This window comes from Pelodiscus sinensis, chromosome 21 (assembly GCF_052426305.1).
Source record: "Pelodiscus sinensis isolate ZL-2025 chromosome 21, ASM5242630v1, whole genome shotgun sequence".
NCBI lineage: Eukaryota > Metazoa > Chordata > Testudines > Trionychidae > Pelodiscus > Pelodiscus sinensis.
The window spans coordinates 8,355,721-8,381,125 of NC_143072.1; the positions used below are offsets into that span (position 1 = coordinate 8,355,721).

General features: G+C 43.0%; 1 protein-coding gene across 5 annotated transcripts in view; it reads left to right on the forward strand.

The window, feature by feature from the left end:
• The window catches only part of RABGEF1 (RAB guanine nucleotide exchange factor 1), a 60,915-nt gene that overhangs the window by 23,406 nt on the left and 12,104 nt on the right, over nucleotides 1-25,405 (forward strand). Inside the window, exons 2-6 of one of the 5 annotated variants that reach the window (XM_075905079.2) lie at nucleotides 5,145-5,329; nucleotides 8,076-8,242; nucleotides 14,993-15,112; nucleotides 20,026-20,195; nucleotides 21,338-21,419. In XM_075905079.2, coding sequence (XP_075761194.1) covers nucleotides 5,151-5,329; nucleotides 8,076-8,242; nucleotides 14,993-15,112; nucleotides 20,026-20,195; nucleotides 21,338-21,419 — 718 coding nt within the window. In that variant the 5' untranslated portion in view covers nucleotides 5,145-5,150. Of the gene's footprint in view, nucleotides 1-5,144; nucleotides 5,330-8,075; nucleotides 8,243-14,992; nucleotides 15,113-20,025; nucleotides 20,196-21,337; nucleotides 21,420-25,405 lie in introns of those variants that run through there. The other 4 variants (XM_089772228.1, XM_075905080.2, XM_075905081.2 and 1 more) reach the window with 4 other exon arrangements.

Below are 25,405 nucleotides of genomic sequence, written 5' to 3' on the forward strand. Positions count from 1 at the left end.
ATGCAATCGTTCTAGTTTAGGACTACTGTGGAACCACTTTATTTGCTGGTTTGACCACTGTCTGGTGGTTGGGTTTGAGACTTTATAGCTGTCCTCTTAAAGGTGGTGGGATTGTGGTGGATGTGATTGTTAGGGATTTGTCTTTTTTCTGAATCAATCAATGTCATAATGAAGTTTGTGGTTTGTTCTGAAATAAGTGCACAGTATTCTGGGCAGACATGTCATGGTTCAATGTTCTGTTGCTAGCATCTATGCACTCTTTGATATTTTTTTCTACTGTAGATTGTGAGAGAGGTACCAGAAGTAAGAACAAAAGATAATGATGATTTCTTCATCCGATCATCTGGCTTTTGCAAACCCAGTACCATTTTCAAAGTACTGTCAAGTAGCATGGCAGAAATGCTGCTAAGCACGGTGATTCTGATGGACATTAATATGATCAAGCGGGTGTTCATGTATCAACTTGTGCAATAACTTGAGAGGCAGGCCAGTACAGGATAAATTCTCTGGTCTGGCAGGACCATTGATGTTGCTAGACCAGGGAGTTCCTAAACCTGAGAGCCCCAGCAGTTAGGAGTTGGGGGCCAACTGGGAGCCCCGCAGCACAGGAGCCAGTGGCTGGGAGCCCCGCTGGAGGGTTGGGAACAGAGCCAGTTCAGCAGCGGGAGAGGGTTGGGGGGACGGCAGTCAGCTGCCTGTCTGGGGTGGAAGAGGAGCCCAGCCATGCCTGAAAGTGGGGCCCAGTGGCCAAGTCTGGCAGAGTAGTTAGCGGCGGTGCGGGGAGCCTAGCTGGGATGCTGGAGGCCCCTGAGTAAAGCTCAGAGGCCATTAGCAGAAGGACTGAAATTGACTGTCTGGTCTAGCAAACTCCTTTATCTGGGACCAGTCATGTCCTTAAATTACTGGACCAGGGAGGTCCAACCTGCATTGTAATCTGAGGAGGCTGAGAAGGATGAAATTAAGCAGTTATTTTTGTATGAGTTTTTCTGGAGCAGCCTCAGGTGAGCTGATAGTTCCGGGCTAAGCTAGCTAGTGCTGACTGGTGGTACAGGATAGCGCTATAGAGCTGGGGTGAATAGCAGTGGCAACAGGACTCTAGGGTGTCAAATGCCATTTTTCTAGAAATCTGTGTGGTGCTGACCCTAGAGCTGCAGCACCATGACACCTATGTTAGAGCTCTCCTCGGCATGAAGAAGCATGTGGCGATTTGTAATTAGGAAGCTTACCACTACTAGCTCCTACCAGTCAATTGCTAATGGTTCATCTACCAGCACCAAAACAATCAGGGCTGTTGTCATGGATATGAGCACTTATATATAGAAGTTGCTGTCTTCTGGGTCCTGAGACTTGGCAGTGCAAATACATCAATCCCTCCTTGCACATACAGTAAAACTCCAGTTGTTCGGCATCCAGTGGTCCGGAACTCCCAATGGTGCCGAACTATCGGGAACCCGGAAGTGCTCTGGCCAGCTGGACAATTGGAGCTACTCAGCCCCAGCTTCCCCAAATCCTATGCTGGTCAGCTTCAGCAGCAGCGGACCTGGGGAAGCTGTGGGTCAGAGCACTCCAGCTGCTCTGCCCAGGCTTCCCCAAGTCCGCCGCTACTGCAACTGACCAGTGCCGGACTTGGGGAAGCCAGGGGCAGAGCAGCTAGGATGCTGCCCATGCTGCCCAGTTCCCTGCCGACCCCCCTGACCGTCAAGACCTTTCATAGCCCCCCTTCCGGTACTCGGGCATATCCAATAATCTGGCACCCCTTGGGTCCCAAAGGTGCCAGATTATCGGAAGTTTACTGTATTTAGGATTCCCAGTTTGTACTGCGGCCACTGATGGAATCCATGTGCCTATTCTTTGCCCCCCACACCAGACCTCAGAGTTCATCAACAGAAAAGAGTATTTCTCCATGGTGGTCTGGAGGATCACCAAGGGGGGTCTCTCTAGTACTGAAGTGGGAATGCTACTCTTTTTATTTTGGGCTATATCGAGGGTACGTCTACACTTCAGCCTTTGTCAGCAGAGACAATGCAAATGAAGCGCTCATTGGCCAGACAAAAAAGGGACTCGCCACCCTCCCCCACAAAAAGTGGTTTTTTATGGCATAAATTCCTAATAAGAATAAGAACAGTAATTACTAATAAGTTATGAATAAATATCTTATAAACCTTTACCTTTTCTCTCTGCTGCCATGTCTCCTCCCCTTGCTCCATCAGCTCCCCTGGTGCCTGCTGCCCCCCCAACCCCTCGCCCTCCTCTGCTTTGCTGTCCTGACTCCTGCCCTTCTCACTGCCATCAGCCTTCCTAAGACCTGCCCCCCACTCTGCCAGCACTTCTCTCCCACCTGTGCCCACTCCAGTAGCCCCACTCTGATCATGTGAGCTACCCCTCCTCATCCCCTTTCGTAACACCTCCCTCTACACACCTGCCCTGCCTCTCTCCTCTGGTGCTGGTCTCTCCCCTGCAGGTGTCTGCCCTTCTACTTCACCCCCAGAATCTCCTGGCACCTGCACCCTCCTGGTACCTCCCCCTTCCCTCACTGTCCCTTTGCCCTCTTTTTCCCTGATACCCACCCACTCACCACCCTCTGCCCCCATTCCCCTCATGCCCCTGTGCCCTCAGATGCCTTGCTCTATACTGGCCTTCCTCATGCCCACCCCTTCTTTCAAGCCTTCTCCCAGCACCTCCCCCTCCCCCCTCTAGCCCCTAGTGCCCTTACCCTCTCCTCTCCCAGCATCACCCTGTCCCCACTGACACCTCCCCTCCTGCCCTTTTGCTCACTGTCTGCACTTGGCCCCCTGACATTTGTCTCTCCTGCACCCCTGTCCCTTAGTGCCGCCTTCTTCTTCTTCTTCTCCTGACCTCCTCCCCTTCCCTCTGCACAAGTCCCTTCCCCATATTTCTCCCTTCCCCTCCCCCAGGGCCAGCTCTAGGTTTTTTGCTGCCCCAAGCAAAACATTTTTTGGCTGTCCCCCGCCCCCCCATTTTCTGTTGTCTTTTACACGTTTGCATTTTGCAATGGGTTTTTTTTGTTTGTTTTCCTTTTTGTCCCGTCATTTTAGCTCTATAAATAGCATTTTCATTTGTTTTTGTTTTTTTTCATAAAGGCAAAGGCGCTTCAAGTGAACTTCCCCTTTTACTTGCAGCTGGGTCACAGCAGCGTTTTCCCTGCCCTGTCCAGCCCCTCCCTATGGACAAGTACCCTTCACTCCTGACCCACAGGGGGAGCAGGATGCAGGGACAGCACAGAGCCAGAGGGATGCAGGGAACAGTGGTGCGGTACAGGGGTGGCGCGGGGAGCGGGAGGCACAGAGCCAGAGGGACGCTGGGATCATGGGGAGCAGGTGTGGTGGAGGCACGGGAACTGGGACGCGGGGAATGGGAGGAGCAGAGGGATCGGGGTCTAGGGGCAGTGCAGGGAACGGGTAGCACAGAGCTGGGGGGGGCAGGGTGCGGGGTGCAAGGGTGGCGCAGAGCCAAAGGATCACAGGGAAGAGGGAGAGCAGTGGGTCCAGGGGAGCAGGGGTGGTGTGGAGAATGGGCGGCACGGAGACAAAGGGGGGCTGGGGCCGTGGCAGGACTTGAGCCAGCTCCCAGGCATCCCACCCCACCTCCTCACGCCAGAGCTGCACGCAGGAAGCCCGGTGGCAAGAATCGCCACACTTCCCCCTTCCCAGCGGCGCTCTGCTCCTCTGCCGGCTGACGGATCGGATGGGGCTGCGCCGCCCGTAGTGCGGGCTTCTGCCAACCCGTCACAATGGCCCACTGGGCCAGTCTGCCCCTATACTCGCCAGCTGGTAAAATCTACTCGCCGTGGGCGAGTGTATTTCATAGAATCATAGAATCATAGGACTGGAAGGGACCTCGAGAGGTCATCGAGTCCAGCCCCCCGCCCTCAAGGCAGGATCAAGCTCCGTCTACACCATCCCTGACAGATGTCTATCTAACCTGTTCTTAAATATCTCCAGAGAGGGAGATTCCACCACCTCCCTTGGCAATTTATTCCAATATTTGACCACCCTGACAGTTAGGAATTTTTTCCTAATGTCCAATCTAAACCTCCCCTGCTGCACTTTAAGCCCATTACTCCTTGTCCTGTCCTCAGAAACCAAGAGGAACAAATTTTCTCCTTCCTCCTTGTGACACCCTTTTAGATATTTGAAAACCGCTATCATGTCCCCCCTTAATCTTCTTTTTTCCAAACTAAACAAGCCCAGTTCATGAAGCCTGGCTTCATAGGTCATGTTCTCTAAACCTTTAATCATTCTTGTCGCTCTTCTCTGTACCCTTTCCAATTTCTCCACATCTTTCTTGAAATGTGGCGCCCAGAACTGGACACAGTACTCCAGCTGAGGGAGATGCCCCAGAGGGAGTGAATAGAACAGTTAATCATCAAGTGATGCCTCCCTTATCACTCATTTTGCAAGATAGCGTCCAATCAATGTGGACACTATCTTTCAAAAAAGCAGATCGCTTTTTCGTGCGCTTTTGCTGTGTGAATGCTCTTTCAAATAAGTTTTTCCAGAGGAAAAGCTTCTTCCGAAAGAAGCCTGCAGTTTAGATGTAGCCCCGTTCATCTTGTTTATTTTCTACTACTTTGCACTTTGTGTAATCACTCATACATGCACACTGGCCTGGTGAGAGTGAAGTGTTCTGCTTTGGTAGTGTTGCTTCTTCCCCCCCAGAGTTGTATGACTACACAAGGTTCCAAGATGGCGAGGAATCGGCCCACCTGTATTAATAGTTGACCTCTACGTATCACATTACATTGACAAAAACTGCATACATTTAAATTCATCCTATGTCTGTTTTGGTACTGTATGACTTATAATCATCAGATGTGGTAGTTCTAAATAGTGAAAATTGCACTGGCTCCTCTAGCTTTGTTTTTACCACTTGAATTAATCAATAATTGAAACAAAATGCAGGACTATGTAGCACTTTAAAGTGCTTCAGCTACACCAGACTAACACGGCTACATTTCTATTACTATTCTAATTGAAACAGAGAGGGAAGTTTCTCTGCATAAGACAAATGAACTTTTCAAAATATCTTACACTTCTTCATCAAAGTATTTTCATTGGATAGTCTGTCAGGAAGTTTCTCTTCTGTTGTTGTTGGTTTTTTTTAACCTTTTTCTCTTTAAACAGGAAGAAATGAGCCTAAAGTCTGAACGCAGAGGAATTCATGTTGATCAGTCAGAGCTACTCTGCAAGAAAGGATGTGGTTACTATGGAAACCCTGCTTGGCAGGGCTTCTGTTCCAAGTGCTGGAGAGAAGAGTACCATAAGGCAAGGCAGAAGCAGATTCAGGAAGACTGGGAACTGGCAGAGCGGTAAAGAGGCCTCTTTATTCCTTCATCTCGTGCAGTAAAATGGCTTTCCCAAACAGTTCAGCCATCTTTTATTTATAGTACTTTTTACCATTTTACCTTCAGCATGGTTGCTGGCTCTGGGCTTTGCAGGAGGAGACAATCAAATATCTGATGCCAAGGAAGAAATGTGTCATTTGTGATAGTTTTGCATAAGAAATTTTTCAAAAGAGCTTTGCTATGTGGTGATAGAGAAGGACAGAAAAACAAAGGCCCAATAAATAATCTGCATAATCTACATAATGAAGTCTGGAATTCCATGACTAATGCTTGACAGTATGCAATCTACTTTTAGGACCATTTTAGTTCAGCCTTTTTTCTCAAATGCTGATGAAATAAATTATAGCTGATTATACTTCTCAGCTAATATTTTTGCCCTGCGGGAGCAAGGATAAAAAAGGCCCCCATTTTTAGCATTACCCGAACACATATAGTTCATCTACTATGAAACACGGACACAAGCATCTTGGGATTTAGTCAATAATTAATACAAAGTCTCAGTTTTAAGTTCTTAGTTACATTATAAACAAATTTGGCAAAAATAACTGCCTTGCTTTTTAATATAGTCTTGTTTACATGGGGAGCTTGCAGCACCTTAAAGACTAATAAAAACATGTAGTTGGTATCAAGAGCTTTCATGGGCACAACCCACTTCTTCAGATGAATTTAGTGTTAAAGGTCCAGTTCCAAAATAAATAGGGGATGAGGGGAAAGAGAAGAAAGGAGGGAGGAGTCAATTATGAGTGTTCAGGTCACATGAAGCTGATAGAGAAGGTGCAAATTGTTAAGTTCCCATTGTTTTGTTGTTTTTTTTAAGTCATTAGGATGTGGAAGGTAGTGTGCAAGCCAGCCGATGTCCCTGTTCATACCATTTGCATAAGAATTAAATTTGTAAATGAAGTTAACTTCCAATTCTTCCCAGTATATTTCACTTGTGGAATTGGCCTGAAACAACACGGTGACTTGGAGATCCTTTAATGAGAGTCCAGGCAGATTAAAGTGTACTCCAAGTTTTGTGTATTGCGTGATTTGTGTCCATTAATTCTTTTCCATAGAGACTGTCCAGTTTGTCCAATATATATGGCAGTGGGGCATTGCTGGCATTTGATGACATAGATCACATTAGTGGATGTGCAGTTAAATGAGCCTCTGATGTACAGCTGATGTAGTTGGGTTCAGTGATGAAATTGCTTGTGTTTCTATGTGTTTTTTCGCTACTCCAGAAATATTTGTTGCAGCACATGAACACTTGTGGCATTTCTAGAGTTTAATTGGGAATAAATCACAAACGTTTTTTGGGCGTCCAAGCTAGAATGTAAACACTCATTGGCTAACTCAAGTTAATAAGCAGTTAATTCAAGTTAAAAGAAAACCTCATCTAGATGTACCTGAGCTGGAACTAGGCTGGTGTTGGCACATCCCTTGTGCTCAATACTAGTCCATAGTTTGCTTCAACATGTAGTTCAAGTGTTGATTATCATCTAAAAGCCCGAAATCAGTGGTTCTCAATTAGCAGTACCTTCAGGTCTTCTGGAGTCACATCAATTGCTCTAGATATTTGCCTAGTTGTATAACAGGCTATATAAAAAAGCACTAACAAACAAGTACAAACTAAAACTTCATGCAAAGAATGACTTGATTTTTCTGTTCTATATGCCGTAAGTTGAAATTAAGTACAATATTTATATTTCGATGTATTTATTTTATAAATCAATTTTATATTTATTTTTTTAGTAGTAGTATGCAGTAATGTTTGTGTTTTTATGTCTGATTTTGTAAGCAAGTAGTTTTTAAGTTAGGTGAAATTTGAGGTACACAAGACAAATCAAATTCATGAAAGGTATAGAGCAGACCAGGAAGGGTTGGGAACCATTGCCCTAAATTATCTTGGATTCAAGTATTCTAGACCCTGTTCCCTAAGCGCCATTACAGTAGTTGCAATCAGTTGCAGCTGTCTGTCCCAGAGATTGACATAGACCAAAACAAATTTATACCCTCTTCAGAAGGGAAGAAGGGTGATGGTAATTTTGTAACTGTCCAAGTACCATGGTGTTGGGCCTGTATGAAATCCTTTTAATAAGTAATAACTGTTCACTGGAGATGTTGAAGCAGCAGATAGGCTCTTTATGATTATAATTAAATGTTCAGAATACAGGCAGTCCCCGGGTTACGTACAAGATAGGGACTGTAGGTTTGTTCTTAAATTGAATTTGTATGTAAGTCGGAACTGGTACATATTGTAGGGGAAATTCTAGCCAAACATTTCTCCAGAGCTCAGTTTTATTCTCCCACACCTCACTTCCCTCAGTCCTTTATTCTCAAGCTGAGGTGTCTGCTGAGAAAAGCCACTCTGCGTCTCTCTGGTCTGCTGGAGGGGGCGCTAGCTTCGTGTCTCCCTGGTCTGCTGGGGGGAAGCAGCTAGTGCGGGGTTTCCTCACCCCGTTTGTAAGTAGGGATCCGATGTAAGTCGGATCCATGTAACCCGGGGACTGCCTGTAGTAAATACAAAATGTTTTAAGACCCATAAAGCACAATCCCTGCTTTGAAGAGCTATAATGGTTGGCAGAAGAGTTGATGTGGAAGTGAGGAAGAAGAAAAGAATCTGGGGACAGAAAGGATAGTTGATTTATCAGTGCTTACTAGATCACCTTATTAACAATTTTTGTTGGTGCTAACTGGCTAAATAGATCCCAAATTCTTTTAATTTTAGACTTCAGCGTGAGGAGGAAGAAGCCTATGCTAGTAGTCAGAATACTCAAGGAGCACAGTCGCTCACCTTTTCTAAGTTTGAGGAGAAGAAAACAAATGAAAAGACTCGCAAGGTGACCACTGTGAAGAAATTCTTCAGTGCGTCTTCCAGGACAGGTGCTAAGAAGGGTAATTTTTATATTTTTGAACCATTACTATATAAATATATTCATTTATAGAGTTTTAGAAGGTTGTGTATAGTGGCTTACAAAATATTTATTGGCTTATATTTTGTATTTGACCTTTCTAACTATACAAGTATAGGATGGAAGTTAGGGTCATCTTGACTGTTAAAAACAATACTGATAAAACTACTATTTTGAATCTACTTTGCTGTTTTCCAGAATTCCCATGCTGTTTTCTTTGAGGTGCTTTACAAACTGTATCCACAAATAGAGAGTCTAAAACCTGAATTCCTACTGCGTTAGTAGTAATTCCTCTGATCAGCATACAGGGAACGTAATAATACTATCGGATATAATGACTGACCACTGACTGTATGGAACTCCAGGATCACTTTACACTATTGACAGGAGTTATCTGTGTAAATAGTTTTTAGTCTTCCCAAACTTAAAAAAAATTAAAAAATTTTGTTGGCCTTTTGTTAGCCTAAATTAGGGATGCAAGAGTTTACCTTGTTAACTGATAAGCTGATGGTTATCTGTTCTGTTAACAATTAAACTCCAAGGGGCTTGGCCTCCAGGAGCCCTCACGGCTGGCAGCATTTAACTGTGTAACGGATTGAATTGTAATTAGTTACAGTTTGTATTTTTAACCATTTTTTACATTTCTAATCTAAATTAGTGGTTTTTTACCTTTTTTTCATTTATAGAGCCCTAACAAATTTTGAGAATAGGTATGGAAATCACAAGTTGAGAATCACTAAATGAACAATAGTTCCCTTTACATTACGGTATACTCCATGTAATTTGGCCAGGTTGGATATCCCATCCTAGAAGCTTTGATTAATTAACAAAAATGTTGTATCTTCCAAGTTGGGGTAAAGGTGCCAGACTGTTGTGTCCGAGACACTTGTTTGAACTATTAATTCAAATGCTTATTTAAATCAAAACTTGTCTTGCAATAATAATCCTATTAAAGAAAGATACAGTAGACATACAGAAAAAGATAATGGTCAGTTACTTTCTCCTGGGGTAAAAGTTAGTCATAAGGGTTTCCGTATCCCCTCTTATTTTAAGACACTTATACACATTCAGATTACATATTCACTACTTCTCTTTCAGTTATCATTAAGTGTCATGAATATTATGTGACTCTCATACTATGCATGTGTAAGGTTCAATTGCAGGAGTTTTGTTGCCTGTGTTATTTTCATATTATTTCTCTTTTCTGATGGGGTTATAATCCCTAATCATTCATAAAGTGATCTGATCAAAGTATTTAATATTTTTAATTGCCTCTTGGCAGCATGTTTTGATTATATGTTGTCATCCAATTTAAGCCCAGTTTAAGCTCAACAACATTCTCTTTGTCCAGCAAAACAGCAGCTGGAAGGAAATTCACTTAACATATTAGAGCAGTGTTTCTTAAACTGTCGGAGGTGTGCTGCGGAAAACAACAGAATTAAAAATGTCCGCCCTTAAAAAGGACAGGTGACTTTTTCTTGGAGGGGGGGGGGTGGCTCAATAACTTCCCCCAACCCTTTTTTTCCCCTCAGTAACTTTCCCTCGATCCATTTTCCCCCCCTGACCTTTTTTTTTTTTCTCAACAAAATATTTTAGGTCATTTCTAATTATGGTGTTCCTCATAAAAAAAATTGTTTGGTCTTCCTCGCTCTTAAAAATTTTAGGAAACACTGTATTAGAGCAACACGGCACTCATGCCAAAGCAAGCTGAAGCCAAACATCACAATTATCATCTTGATCTGTCCCAACTTTGTATATAACCCATTTTTATGACTCTTTCCAAAAAAGGTCAGTGGGCCTACATGAAGAATTGTTCAGAAAACCTTTGTTCCCTTTACTACTACTTGAAGGAGCATTTACTATATCCCTGAAACAAAACAAATGGAATTTTCTCCTGATACCACTGTTTGTAAAAGATCCCATGAATACAAAGCTATGCTAAGGAAGTTTGCAGATAAATGTCTAGTGTTCTTTGAGTATGAAGAAACTTAGTATTCTTTGTGGGTTGCCTTGGATTAACATCACCATGAATAATCCTGTAAAATATTACAGGGGTCTTTTGAGTTTACTGCAGAGTATCTGAAGTTATATTAATATTAATTAGGGCTTCTGATTTTCTGTTTCAATTGATAAACATCAATAAAACACTCCTGATTAAAAATATACTTTTATTTAAAGGCTTGCTAAAAATAAATCATAAAAAATGAAATGAACCTTAAACACAATAGCCCTAGCGTTAATGATACAAAATAAAGTTACTAGTTAACCACCAAGAGTCATAAAAGGTGGTACCATGCTTCTAGCAAACCAATTTACTTTATCAGAGCAAAAGCAAACAATGACCACCACATTAGGGAACAACTAGGATAAACTTTAAATCAAGCACCTTGAGGAATTGTAAACTGCAGTAGAATTGTAACAAGCAGTTTGTGCTCTTGCTAAGTCAATGTTATAAATTCCCTCTTGCATAGGACAACAGCTTCACGACCCCTAAACACTCATTTTAAGAATTAGCCTTGTTAAAAGTGATTTTCAAATTATTTAATAGAACTACTTTTATGTTAGCAATACAGGCAGTCCCCGGGTTACATACAAGATAGGGACTGTAGGTTTGTTCTTAAGTTGAATTTGTATGTAAGTCGGAACTGGTACATATTGTAGGGGAAACTCTAGCCAAACATTTCTCCAGAGCTCAGTTTTATTTTCCCACACCTCACTTCCCTCAGTCCTTTATTCTCAAGCTGAGGTGTCTACTGAGAAAAGCCGCTCTGCGTCTCCCTGGTCAGCTGGGGGCGGGTGCTAGCTTTGCGTCTCCCTGGTCTGCTGGGGGGAAGCAGCTAGTGTGGGGTTGCCTCACCCCGTTTGTAAGTAGGGATCCGATGTAAGTCGGATCCATGTAACCCGGGGACTGCCTGTATGTTCTTAATGTCCACAGTAGCCATACTGATAGAAAATTCAATTTCAAACTAAATTTTTTTAAAAAAGGGTAAATTTGGGGACTGAATTTAGCATATATTTGAAATGGCTGGCGTAGTAATGGTTTATGGCAAGCATTCACTTTCCTGAGAATCTTTTCAATAAAGATGCATATGGACGGGCATTCTTTTGAATATAGATATAGATGATGATAGATATAGATTATAGATATAGGGAGGGGGACTGGGTTATTTTCAGAACCATGAGTTTTTAAATTAGTGGGCAATTTACTGTTTAGAAGTGATGTTGACAGTGGGATGGGTCAAATTCATGTTCAGGGAGGAAGCTCAAACCTTTATCCTTCAAAAATGTTTCCCAGCTGGAAGTTCTGTCACAAGCAAGGGTCAGACACACTTTTTGTGTGATGGCATGATTTAGGAATTGTAGGGGAACACTCTGTAAATAATAATAGATTATAAGTATCAGAGGGGTAGCCGTGTTAGTCTGAGTCTGCAAAAACAGCGAGAAGTTCTGTGGTACCTTATATACTAACAGATTTATTGGCGCATAAGCTTTCGTAGGTAAAGACCCACTTCGTCAGATGCATGTCGATTAGATTATAAGATCCTGAGTTTGGGTAATATTCAATAGTCAGATGTCTGAATGTTGTGGAAATGCTCTTTTGAAGCTATAAGCAACACCACACATTCTGAAGATGTCACATAATTTTGTAAGGAAAACTAAGATGGAGTAACCCAGGGGTTGGCAATCTATGGTTCCCGAACAAAATGTGGTTCAGTAGGAAGTTTAGCTTTTTTGCTCTTTTGCTACTGGAGCTCAGCACCCCCTCAAGCTCCTAGAGTGTAGAGCTTACACTGCTGTTTTCCTGTGGGGACGGGGGGAGCCCTGAGTCTCCCAGCTGGAAACAGATCACAGGAAAGAAAGGGAACCAGTAGTGGCTGTGTGCGCTGCCGCTTCCCTTCCCCCAGCTGGGGGAATATCAGCACAGGGATGTGCTTCCTGGAGGCTTTCCTCGCTGTTCCCCTTGGCCAGATTCTGACCAATGAGAGCAGTGAGAGGCCATGCCTGGGACTGGCATATGGTGCAAAAGCAAGTAAGTGCCTCCATTCCCCTCATGCCCGGACCCCACCTCCTCCCATGCACCCCCCCCCTTGCTCATCACCTCTACTGAGACCCTGCACCCCCAACTCACTCCTGCACCATCCCTCCTGGCCAGACACCTTACCCTTGACCTGCTCTTGCACTCTTCCCCTTGGCCAGACCTCCTATCTCCACCCTGCTCCTAAACTTTTCCTCCTGTCCAGATTCTGCACCCTCTCGGGCTCCTGCAGCCTCTCCTTAGCCAGACACCCTGCCCCCCACTCTGCTCCTACCCCTAGCCTGCTCCTGCATCCTTCCCCCTGGCCAGATATCTACCCTCAGCCTGCTCCTGCACCCTTTCCTTCTCCTGTCCCCCCCACCTGCTCCTGAACCCTCCCTTGCTCTTGCACCCTCTTCCCCAACCAGACACTCTACCCTGTGCATCCTTCCCCCTGACCAGACTCTACACCCTCCCTTGCTCTTGCCCCATGCCCCCAGCCATACACTCTACCCGTAACCTGCTCCTGCACCCTATCTCCTACCCAGACCTCGCACCCCCATCTCTTTCCCACTCACTTAAGCCCTCACTTTTGGCCCCACTCCAGAGCCTAGGTGGGCTCACAAAATCCATGGAATCCCAGAAGAGTTAATCTGGCCTGAGGATTTGAACCTCAGTCCCCCTTGCTCCTTCCCCCTACCATGGGTCATTGATTGATTATTCCACCTCCCCACTCCCATGGGTCAGTGGTCCCAACCTACAAAAGGTTCCCCACTCCTGCCATGAAGAAAGACAATGTTGAAACCTTTTGTGTTGGACATAATATTTTACTTTTTTTAAAATGAGGCCTGGCCAACAAAGCCCCAACTAGAGCCTGGCCACAGTGTCCTGGGGCAGGCCCCACGGTTAGGGTTGCCAGGTGTCCAGTTTTCTACCAGACAGTCTGGTATTTGCACCGTCTGTCCGGTAGAAAAATTCAGAAAATACTGGATATGTGCAATGTCTGGTATTTTCTGAATTCCCGGCTGGGCACCAGAGGGAATCCTGGCGGGGGCGGGGAAGTAACTGGGAGGCAGGGCTACAATTGGCGCTAAGAGCCTCTGGTCGCGTGTAAAAGCCGGAGGGTGGGGGGGGAGAGGCAGGGGCTGGGACTCGCAGCCACTTCCCCCTCCCGGCTTCTGAACACAACCAGAGGCTCCCAGCACCAATCACGGCCCTGCCTCCCAGCTGGGAGCCTCTGGTTGCGTGCAGAAGCTGGGCTCCCAGCAACTCCCCCTGCCCGCCTTCTATGAGCTGTTCAAGTGAGTGCCTGCTGGGGGCGTGGCCCCTTGGACTCTGGCTGTGGCCAGTGGCTGCACTGCCCCCACCCCCGCCAGCTCCGCTTCCCGCCCCCCCTTCCTCCGGGCCCCCCATCCAGCCCCGCTGCCCCAGACCCTCCCCAGCTCTGCTTCCCGACCCCCTCTTCCTCCCAGCTCCCCCCCTGTACTCCCTGCCAGCCCTGCAGTTCCCCCCCTTCCTCTCGGCTAGCCCCGTGGCCCCTGGACACCCCCCCCCCCCCCCCCCCGCCAGCTCTGCTTCCTGGCCAGCCCCACCCCCCCTCCCAGCTAGTTCTCCCGCCCCCTCCCCCCCCGGTCCATGATCAAGTGTGTCCGTTTTTTTGGCAGGGTCTACCTGGTAACCCTACCCACGGTCTGTCCCCAATCTGGCCAAAGGAAGGGCTGGTGGCAGCCCCCCTCCTGCTGCGGTATGGGTAGGAAGGGAGGCCACAATCCAGATGCAGTGATCCTGGCCAACAGTCCCTTGTCCAGCCACTGCTGCCCGGTTGCGGCAGCCCAGCCCCAGCCTGGTAAGGTAATCCAGGCCCCCCTGCCCCTACATATGTTTCCCACCCCCAGCACTCTGCCCTATCTCTTGCACTTTGCACATACACCAACCTCCTGCCCTGAGCCCCTCAGACACTCCAACCCTGACTCCTGTACGCCCAGCAGCAGCAGAAGTCTCATTAAATGAAGTCTGTGACTACAATGTTTCAGTTATGCTATCATTAATAATCATGTCAACTATCAATAATATTGTATATTTTTAGTCCTGCAAATGGGCATTTTTACACAGTGGCTCTTTGTTGACCACTTGTTCTGAATTTTGATGTAGTTTGGCTCTTTGGTTTGTAAAGGTTGCCAACCCCTAGTGTAACCAGTGTTCCCCTAAACTTTAAACAGAGTTTCTGAAGGAATATTAAGTTCTTGACAGGATATTTATTTTTATGTTGAAAGACAAGAAAAATTGCATCATTGTCTTTGCATAGCAATAACTTTAAAAAGTAACTAATTGTGTGATTGTGCTTTAGCTTGGGGTAGTAAAATGAGAATTTAACTCCTGAGGAGGAATTCCAAAAAGCATGGAGTATATTTTACTGTTAAGGAAAGGAAACATTGTTCGGTCTGTTTTGTAGACCCACTGCATATTTTCTTGGAATAAGAAATGAAATATACTTTGCCTTCATTTTTGGAGTCTGTCTTTCAGTCCGTGAATGCCAGCTGGTTAAACACAAAAGCATCTCAAATCACTGAATGTCTTAATTCTTTGTCCCTGATCCAGAATAGTAACTTTCATTCTTCTCATTTCCCATGTTCTTCCCTTCTTTTTTTTTCCCCCTCTTCTCTTTACGACTTGACACTATTGCTCTTGGTGTCTTGCTTGCGTTTGTATTTATTCCAGTGGCTCAAGAGAGAAACCTTAAGCAAGAACAGTTCGGGAGGGAGCGAAATGCTGATAACATTCTCAGGGACTTGAAGGAGATTTTTACTCCCTCCTGGGAGCTGGCTTTCCCCACTGAAGGTAACACAGCACAGCTTGAAAGAGCTGTCTGCTTGTTCTAGTAAGTTTATTTAGTTAGGTGTAGCAAAAACCAAACGAGGGTTGTGCCAGCTATAACTTAGGCCATTGAATATGATGACAAGAAAGGCAACACTTGACATCATTATTTACATTCTGATGCTAGTTTATGATATGTTAGTTTATGATACGGGAACCAAATAGTTACCTTTATGGAAAAAATAAACTTACATTTCTTAGTGGTTTATGTTTCCATACACAATATTTCAGGAAACAAACTATAAAAAAAATTCAGTTATTAAAAATAGAAAATGAATATGCATGCTTGTTCATTTTTTTTGTAAAAGCCTCTAAAATTCTGCACTAAAAATAACTATGCTAGAAATGGGACTTTAGTTTGTAGAAAGTTGTTTGTAGAAAGTTGATTACCAAAATTAGATTATCAAACCATATCTTCAGGCTATAGTTACATAAATTAGGGGAAAGCAATTTTATGTTGAGAGGAGTGACATTTTTATCATTTGAGTTTAATAAAATGAACAAAGTAAATGCTTTAGGTTCTTGTCCACAATCTATCACCTTATTTGGTCTTCTCCTGCTTTGATTTCTAAAGAAATTCTAATATGCAAAGTGTCTTTATTTTATAGAATGTATCTGATACATTTGGGCGGGTTTGTTTGAGGGAATACTAGAAAATACTTTTTTTCTCCCCATGTTCTTATTCACTGACTTTAGTCCAAGTAATGGCACAACCATAGTGTGAAGCAGCTGGAATGCTAATGTTCTGATATGTCAACCAATTCCCTCTTAGAAATTAAAGAAAAAGGAGATGTTCATGTAAATCATGTTCATCCTCCTTGTAAAAATTATCCTTACATTTTTGGTATCGTGTTGAGAGATTTCCTCCTGCAAGTTCTTCGTAGCCTGCTCACATGGGCTTTAAATTTTTTTGTGATTAAATTCTCAGTAAATGTGCATGCACACTTAATATGGAATAAATGTATTAGTGTATTACTAAAATGACATATTTTACAGAATGAAATGAACAATACACAGTATGCTGCTTCACATGTGTTAAGATTTCTGCGTAGAGTAGTATGGTAGCAAATGCAACCTCCCTGATTCATATGAAATAATTACAGATTTGGGTGCTGTAATAATTAGAGTGTAATAATTATTTTAAACTAGAGAGCAAATGAAAAGTGCTCTCAAATTTTGTAGCCATGTCTATAGTAATTTTATTGAGATGGAGGCTATTACTTTTTAGCTTCGTTAAAATATTGTCTCAAATGAAGCTTTCTAAACTGCTTTTGTATTCCTTAAACAAAAACTAGAAACAGCATGATGAGACTGCCATTTTTATATATAATCAGCCAAATTTCAAAGGAATAGATGGATGATATAATTTTATGCTGATAAATTTGAACACCAATGGAAGCCAATTAGCTAATACACCACATCGACTTAAGTAAATTAAAATAAATTTAAAAATTACTCAATATAGAGTGAATAATCTCAAAATGTTTTTTTATTTTTAAATGTCTCTCTTAACATGCATATTCTCAACCAACTGACTATTCAATACTAAATTTAGTAAATGATTTACTCTGTCATGGTAATTGATTACAATGCGACAGTGTAAATGAGTTAACTGTTAACCTCTGAGCCCAGGCTCATCAGTTAACCCTGTGTTACATACATCTTCCCTTCCCCGCCTGCCACCTCTGTGTCAGAGGCAGTGGGGAGAGGGAAATGGAGGACAGAGACAGGAGCCAGTGCGCAAAGAAAGCCAGCTTTTACGCAGTGGGTTCACATTTGCCAGAATAAACACATTTTAACATCTCTGTAATCAGCTAGATTGCATTTAAGTAGTATTCAAGTTACTGTGTATATACCACAGTTGCATACTGCACAAAATCTTTGCTTTTAGTCTTCAACATTTTTAAAAATTTCTCTTTATAATTAAAGAACAATGTTTGGGTGTAAGTAGAAATGGATGGACGTGCTTTAGCAATATTGATCTTAACTGATAGAAATAAAATACTTCTGTTTACATGGACTGTAACGAGTAAAATTTTGACATGGTACAGGTAACTGCATTGCTGCTAATAGTGGTTATACTGTTTTTCATCAAGAGAAGACTAAATTGCTAAGTGAGAAGCCCTGGAAAAGTCTCTTGCTTAAACATTGCTGGCCAAATTCATTCCAGATGTTCAACCCCCTTGAAATAAGAGAAAAGTTGGACATGAGAGATTAATCTGATAGTGTTCAGCCTATAAAAAATCATAAGAATAAGAAACCAAGTTAAATACATGAACTTAATGGACAAATTATTTTCCTCTTATTTAAAAGAAATCTGATTTCTTTTTTAAGTCCTACATGTGTGGTTACTGATGCAGTGTATTCTCCTCTTCTGCGTGGAATAGATGGGTTTGTTTGTGTCGAAGGTCTGCTATTTAAGAATATTTTCATGGGTTTTTCTGTTTCTTTGCTTCTTGCTTTTCTTCATCTTTATTTGCATAATCTTACATTCAATTATTCATTTTGACAGTGTTGGCTGGCAAGCTGAGAGGTGGGTGTAGTAAACTTGGGTAGAGAAGATCCTATTTAATTTGTCTGTATTGTAAAATGTAGTGTCTAAAATACATCTGATGTTTTCTGAAGTGCATTTCCAGAAGTGAAATGTGTGAAAACTCTGTGTTAATGTATATATCTACAGCTTTGTAAACTTGCATACATTATTGAAACAAATCCCACTAAACAACGGGTAGAGTTATTCACACCTGTTGTTGAGGTCTTTGTAGAAAACTGGAGCATATTTGGTGTTTCTGCTCTAATTTGAACATTAAAGCCAGTAAAGATTCTCATTTACATTAACACTGCTCTAGCAATACAAAGGGGTAAGGAAGTGGGCACGTAACTGTAACTTTACTCCTTGGGGAATGTGGTGTCACTGCATGTATGCAGAGTTTCTCCCCCCTCCCGCCAGAGATTTCTTTGCTTCCCTTTTTCCGACCGGGAAACACAGGAGTGGCCATGTGCCCCCTGCTCTTAGGCACCCAGAGCAGCTGGTAGAAATGTAAATCACCATGGGGAGAGAGGCTGGGCAGTCATGCATGTGATCAAGGAACACATTCTGTTCCCCTTGCTATTGTGCCATGCTCAGCATGGAGGAGAAGGTATTTCTGAAAAGGTAGACAAGGGGCTGACTCTGTTCCCTCCGAATAAAATGTAGAAGCCTGTCTGCTTGGTGAATTGTTCCCGATTTTCTTAGTGAATTCTTTTGGGAGTATAAAACAGGTGTAAAATTTTCTTAAAGCTCCTTTATATTGCCAGAGTGGTAAAGAACAGTGTAGCCTTTTAAATGCTTATGGTGCTTTAATTATTAGAAATGACCTAAAATATTTCCTATCAAAATGTGCTCCATGAACTGTTTGCTACTGACTTTTTGAAGATAGTAAGCAGTGAGTATGAATTGTGAGTTTGAGTCCCCAGCCCTCACTTGCTCTTCAGTTGCTGATGACATAACAATGAGCATATGGCTGTATATATTTGTTGACTAATAACTAGAAATAAAAGCTTCAGAGGGGTAGCTGAGTTAGTCTGTAACAGGAAAAACTTAAACAACAAATAGTCTAGTAGCACCTTCAAGACTAACAAACATGTAGCTGGTATCATGAGCTGTTGTGGGCGCAACCCACTTCTTCAGCTGACTAGAGTATTAGAAATCCAGATCCAAGAATACATAAGGGAAGGGAGGGGAGGAAAAAAAAACAGAAAAATGGCGGGGGGGACGGAGACAGTGAGTAGATGGTTCAAGTAGTTATAAGAGGCTGATAAGAACAATTAGTACCTCGGTCGGTTGGTTGGTTGGTTAATTCATTAGGATGTGGAAGGTAGTGTGCAAGCCAGACTGTCCCTGTTCATACCATTTGCATAAGAATTAAACTTGTAAATAAAGTTAAGTTCCAATTCTTCCCTGTATATTTGACTTGTGGAATTGGCCTGAAACAACACGGTGACTTGGAGATCCTTTAATGAGAGTCCAGGCAGACTAAAGTGTACTCCAACAAGTTTTTGTGTATTGCCTTTTCGGATATCTGATTTGTGTCCATTAATTCTTTCCCAAAGAAACTGTCCAGTTTGGCCAATATACATAGTAGGGCATTGTTAGCATTTGATGGCATAGATCACATTAGTAAGCCTCTGAATTGGTGGCTGATGTGGTTGGGTCCAATGATGAAATCACTAGTGTAGATGTGTGGGCAGAGTTGGTACCAGAGCTCTTTGGAGGGGTGGGTTCCTGGATGATTATGATGGTGTGTTGTGTGGTTACTGGAAAGAATTTGTTTGAGGTTAGGGGGTTGTCTGTAGGCAAGGGTTGGCCTTTCCCCCCAAGGCCTATGAGAGTGAGGGATCATTTTCCAGGATAGGTTGTAGATTGTTGATAATGCATTGGAGTGGTTTAAGTTGTGGTCTGTAGGTGGTAAGTGGAATTCTATTATTTTCTCTCTTGGGCTTGTCTTGAAGTAGTTCATGTCTGGGTACTTTTTTGGCTCTGATAGATCGACAGCTTGATTATATTGAATTATTTTGACGAAATATGCACAATTTTAATTTTTTTGGTGCACAATTCCCCCAGCAGTAAAATTTGTACTCAGCTTGTTTCCTTTATACTGTCAAAATTAATATAAAGCGTCGTTAACATAAATGAGAATCTGGCTTTAAATATTTGCGACTGTTAGCTTAATAAGCATTTCCAGATAGTTGCATTTAGTGGTGGTTCAGCATGTCACTATTTGATACTGCTTTCTTTAAAAAAAATTATAAATAAGGCACACCTAATTTACATTTTTCTGATCTGGTACCATAATTGATTAGTACAATTAATCTGCAATTGTTTCTAATTTCCTCAGCAGAAATTCAGGAAGCTAAGGCTCCTAGCCCTTCTATAAACAGGCAGGTCAGCATTGAAACAGATCGAGCATCCAAGGAGTTCATAGAGTTTCTTAAGACCTATCATAAAACTGGTCAAGACATTTATAAACAGTGCAAAATGTTTTTGGAAGCAATGCATCGCAAAAGGGTAGGTATATCACGTGTTTTATGTAAGTGACATGTTAAAAATTAATGACTTAGGCAAAAACAAAAGATTTTAATCCTTTATACAAAAGCTGCACTATCATTTCTCCATTGATGTGGCTATAGTGCCACCTAGGTTTGAAATGATACAGCATTCAGTATTGGTTTATATTTTATTTTAAATTTCTCAAGAGTTTATTGGTGTTTAGTATAAAATTTGAAATTGATGCAGAAAATAATTTCTGAGTTTTCCGAGTAAATATTGGGGGACAGGAGGAAAAAAAAAGCAATCAATAGAGGAAAGTAAAAGTACTGAATGTAAACACTTTAATTCTGCAGTTTTTCATTGGCAGTACTTATGCTTACACTACCGTGTGTGTACATATTTTCAACTTAATTGGACTAATTTATTAACATAAATGAATTATTGGATTATCTTAACATAATCAGTATTTTTATGTATTTTGAATGCTTCAAAATTTGTGTGAGAATTGCTAGGAAAAGCAATAGCTTTTATTTAAAAAAAGCCCTAGGAATTATTTTGGTGTTTTTTGTTTTTTTTTAAATGACAGTGTAAGCGCATGATTAAGTTTCATTGACTTTAATGCGACTTAAGGACATGTTTGAAACTATACAAGTGCTTAAATGCCTTGCTTAATAGAAATGGCTTGTGTCTCATGATCTGACACTAGAAATTAATATTGTCAGCAGTAATAGAATTTTTACTTTTTATAGTGCCTCCATTTCAAATCACATTAAAAATATTAACTAATTAAACTTCAACTTCTCTCCTTAGGTTGACAAACACGGTTTCCATTTTACAAATGAGAAAATTGAAGCTTAAATGACTTTCTCAGGGTCAGACAAGAAACCTGCTGCATTGCCCAGCCCCTACTTTAATTACACCTCCACCGTTCCATCCATTCATGTTAGTGGCATTGTGCAGATCAAATAAACATTGTCTTCGAATCACAATATCAAGAAAATATTTGTCCTGTTTTGTGGTTCAAATAAATTTCTGTTCTGTTGAACTCTTGCTGCTATCAAATATTTTCCACAAAAGAATAGGTAGATAACTACTCCTATGCTATTTATATTTTGTATGACCTGCTGTTTTTTCCACTTAAAATCAGTATTCTTTCCTAGGAATTAAGTATTGAGGAACAATCTGAATGTGCCCAGGACTTCTATCAAAATGTAGCTGAAAAATTACAGACTCGTTGGAAAGGTATGAGACTCTTCTTTCTGTCACACCTTACCACACTGAAACAGTATCATGTTGAGGTTTGTGCCACTTGCATCTCCCAAATCTCCCATTCTCTCTTTCTCCTCTCTTGACATTGTTACTTAATCAATAGTAAACACGATAATTAGAGCTATGCCAAGTAACGTAACTATACTTAAGATTCTGTAAAGTTTTGCCCTCTAGATTGTCAGAGTATTGAAATATTTTTAAAACCATGTCAAGTAACAGTTCAGTCCTCCTTCGAGTGATGCCGTGTGGGAGCTCCGCTGTTGGTGTCAGGCTTGTCCCGGTGATGCAGATCAGAGCCTTTTTCTAGCAGTGTCCAGTCAGGCTGTGTATGCATGAGAGTTGTGCGTGCGGTTCACACCTTTGGAGTTCACGTGCATGGCCTGACTCCCCTCAGTTCCTTCTTGACCGCCCTAGGTCACAGATGGAGCTCGATCACTTTCCTTTTCTTCAGTTCTCTGTAGATAGGAATTGAATTGTAATTAGTTAAAACTGTTAGTTCTTAAATTTATAGTTAGTAAGAGTTAGTTTAACTAAAAAAATGTGTTGTAAATAAGGTGCAGCTCCTGAGGGGCAGCGTGCCGATAGCCTTGCGGGCCGCGGCCCTCAGACCTCTAATTCGTTAAAAAAAAAAAGTGTGTCAAGAAGAGAAAAATCTAGAAGAACAAAGGAGGAGAAACAGGATAAATTGATTACCCTGGAAAACTCTGAGAATATGACCCACTGGGCATATAGCTACTGAGGCTTGGGAGCGGGAGGAGAGAAGAAACAGGGAAATGCCAGACTCCCCTGGTTTTAAAAAGTGTGAAAAGTGCCATGACCCTATGCCCACTTTAGACAGCCACAGATCTTGTATTTGTTGCCTGGGTAAAGCATATGTCCCTCAAAAGTACATCCGTTGCCTCAGCCTTACAGCCAGAGCTCACAAGAATAGGGAGCTCAGGCTATGCATGCTGCTATTTGATAAAGTGCTCAAGCCGCAAACAAACAGGGACGACACCAATCAGTCTGAGTCTGCCACCATGCAGAAGAAAACCTCGAATCCTCCCTCACATAAGAAGGGCCTCTCCAGCCCGCTCCTTCCCCGCCAAGGGTTAGCATGGGAGATAAACCAGGCATCTACATGCCCCTGTACCACATCAGTGACAGACCCCGAAATCACGGTCTGAGCAAACTGTGGCACCAACTACTACGGCACCGAAAAGACCCAGTGCCAGGGAACAGGACGAGACTTTAGCACCATCGGTATCACCGACACCGACCAAGACTTCAGTGCCAATGAAGATTAGATCTAAATCAGTTAAACCAGTGTCGGGAGTTGGTGTCATCACCCCCGGCACTGATGCCACCTCCATTAGCACCACGCTCCCCAGCACCACAGGAACCTGCGCCAAGCCGTCATCCTGCTATGTGTATGCAAGAATATGATGCACCGGTGCCGCATATGGAACTGAGACCTAGATCCCCATACGCTTCCTCCCAATCCCAAGGCACCAATCCCAATTCCCCTTCTCAGTTCGTGGCTCTTCTCCACCCTGGTTGCCTAGACTAGAGCGACTACGAAGGGGATTGGCAAAGTGTATTCTCATCCCAACACTCTTCTCCAACCAGAGCTCATTCATCCTATGATAGACACTGGCCACGCTACACTCACCATCCTCCATGGTATCTTGATTGGTCTTGTCATCCACATTACCCAGTTCACTGGTCTCCATACTGTCATTGGGCACCCACACTACACTGCACTGGTCTTTGCACAGTCAACACTGGCCCACAGGCCAGAACCTCCCTTATGTCCTCATACCTACTTTTCCCCAACAGTGGATCTGGACACAGAGGATGGACAGATCATTGATGACCTTGATGCTGACCAACCTGATGTACCAACTGACAAATCCTCATTGCCAGATGAGGCGGTTATCCCTGTTTACGTATCACTAGCTGATGACCTGAAGCAATTCCAGACTTGTTCAAAAGGGGTGCAACAAGCCAGGAGGTGGTATTATCAGAGGTGCCAGAAAAACAACACAGGCTTTTGAAGAACCTTCATCCTTCCACTAAGACAAGGATCACACTACCTATAGATGAAGTAATTATTGAAGCAGCAGACGAGGTTTTGTGGACACCAGCCGCAGTCCCGCCAACAAGAGGGCAGACAAGAAATATTTTGTCCCTTCTAAAGGCATGGACTTTTTATTCCTGCACCCGCAACCAAATTCTCTGGTGGTTGATGTGGCACACCACAGATCTAAGATCCACAATACAGATCTGCCTCTCAGGACAAGGATCATAAATGCTTAGATCTATTTGTTAGGGAAACATATTCCTTCTCAACACTGTAGCTTCAGATAGCCAGCCATCTGTACAGCATTGTTAGCCAAGCACTAACTGTGGATTATTATGCTAAACTGACAGAATTAATGCAACACCTTCCTGATGATGAAAGGCCTATATTAAAATCTATAGTACAGGAAGGTGACACTACATATTGTACAGAGCTACAAATGGCGCTTGACTCCGCTGACGTGGCTGTGAGAGCAACTGCAACATCTGTTGTGATAAGATGCACATTGTGGTTACAAGCAGCAGAGGTCCCCAAAGAACTTCAGACCAAAGTGGAGGACCTACCATTTGACAAAGAGAAGCTCTTTGCAGTGAAAACGGACAAAGTCCTTCACTCCAGTAAGGACACACAGACCACCTTACGCACTTTGGGGATGTAATATGCCCCCATGTCGTAGGAGGCGGTATACTCCCTATCAGACATAGAGACATTACATTTACCAGGCAACAACATCAAAGGCCATTCGACAGCAATCACTCCAGGCCAAGAAACCAGCACCGACATTTACTCATCCAACTACTTCCAAGAAGCAGGTTTGAGGCTTTGGTAAAGATCCAGCACACTCTCTGCACTCTATTAGTATCTTTCCAACACACCATATTCCATTACTGCTTGTACCCTTTTTACAACCAATGGGCAGCAATTACCGTGGAATGATGGGTTTTAGAGGTCATCAAGTGCGAATACTCCATTCCTCTATTTTCAGTTCATCCAATCTCTCCACCCTCCCTGTCCCTCTTCGAGGACCCCCTCACAAAATGCTGCCCTGTTAAGAGGTATAGCATCTCTTCCACGTAGGCACTGTAGAGAGGGTACCCAAGCAATACCAGGGCGGGGGATTTTACTCAAATTACTTCCTCACAGAAAAAAGATTGGGTAGCTGGAGACCTATCCTTGAGCTCTGCCTCTAAACAATACCTCTGGTTACACTCGTATCAATTATCCCAGGACTGGACGAGGGAGACTGGTTTGCAGACCTCGACCTTCAAGAGATGTATTTTCATATAACCATACATCTGGTGCACAGATGCTTCCTCCACTTCACGGTGGCGTCGGACCATTTCCAGTACAGAATTCTGCCTTTTGGACTTTCGTCAGCCCCTAGAATCTTCTCCAAGACCCTGGCTGTAGCAGCAGCATACCTCTTTGTCGCAAAGGCATCATGGTATTTCCAACCTAGACAATTGTCTTATTCGAGGCCCTTCACAGCAGGCCACAAGAGAGGTGATCTTCTTCACCAAGGGGGGTCTTTGAATCTCTCAGCCTCATTGTCAATGACCAGAAGTCTACCCTCTGGCCAACCCAATCCCTAGAATTCATAGGAGTGCATCTTGATTCCACCACAGCACTTGCATATCTGCCAAATCAGCATTTTGAAGCAATAAAAATCTTGATTTCAACCATTGTGTTGAGCCTCATGGTCCCATTACTTACTTGCCTTCAGCTTAAGGGACACATGGCTGCTGCAACACGTCATTCATCATATGTATCTACACTTCCAATTCCTTCAGCACTGGCTCACCTCAGTCTACACACTGTCCAAACACTGGGTGCACAGACAATTTTGGTTCCCCCAGCTGTCTTTTTTTCGTTACGATGGTGGACCGATTCAGAGAAC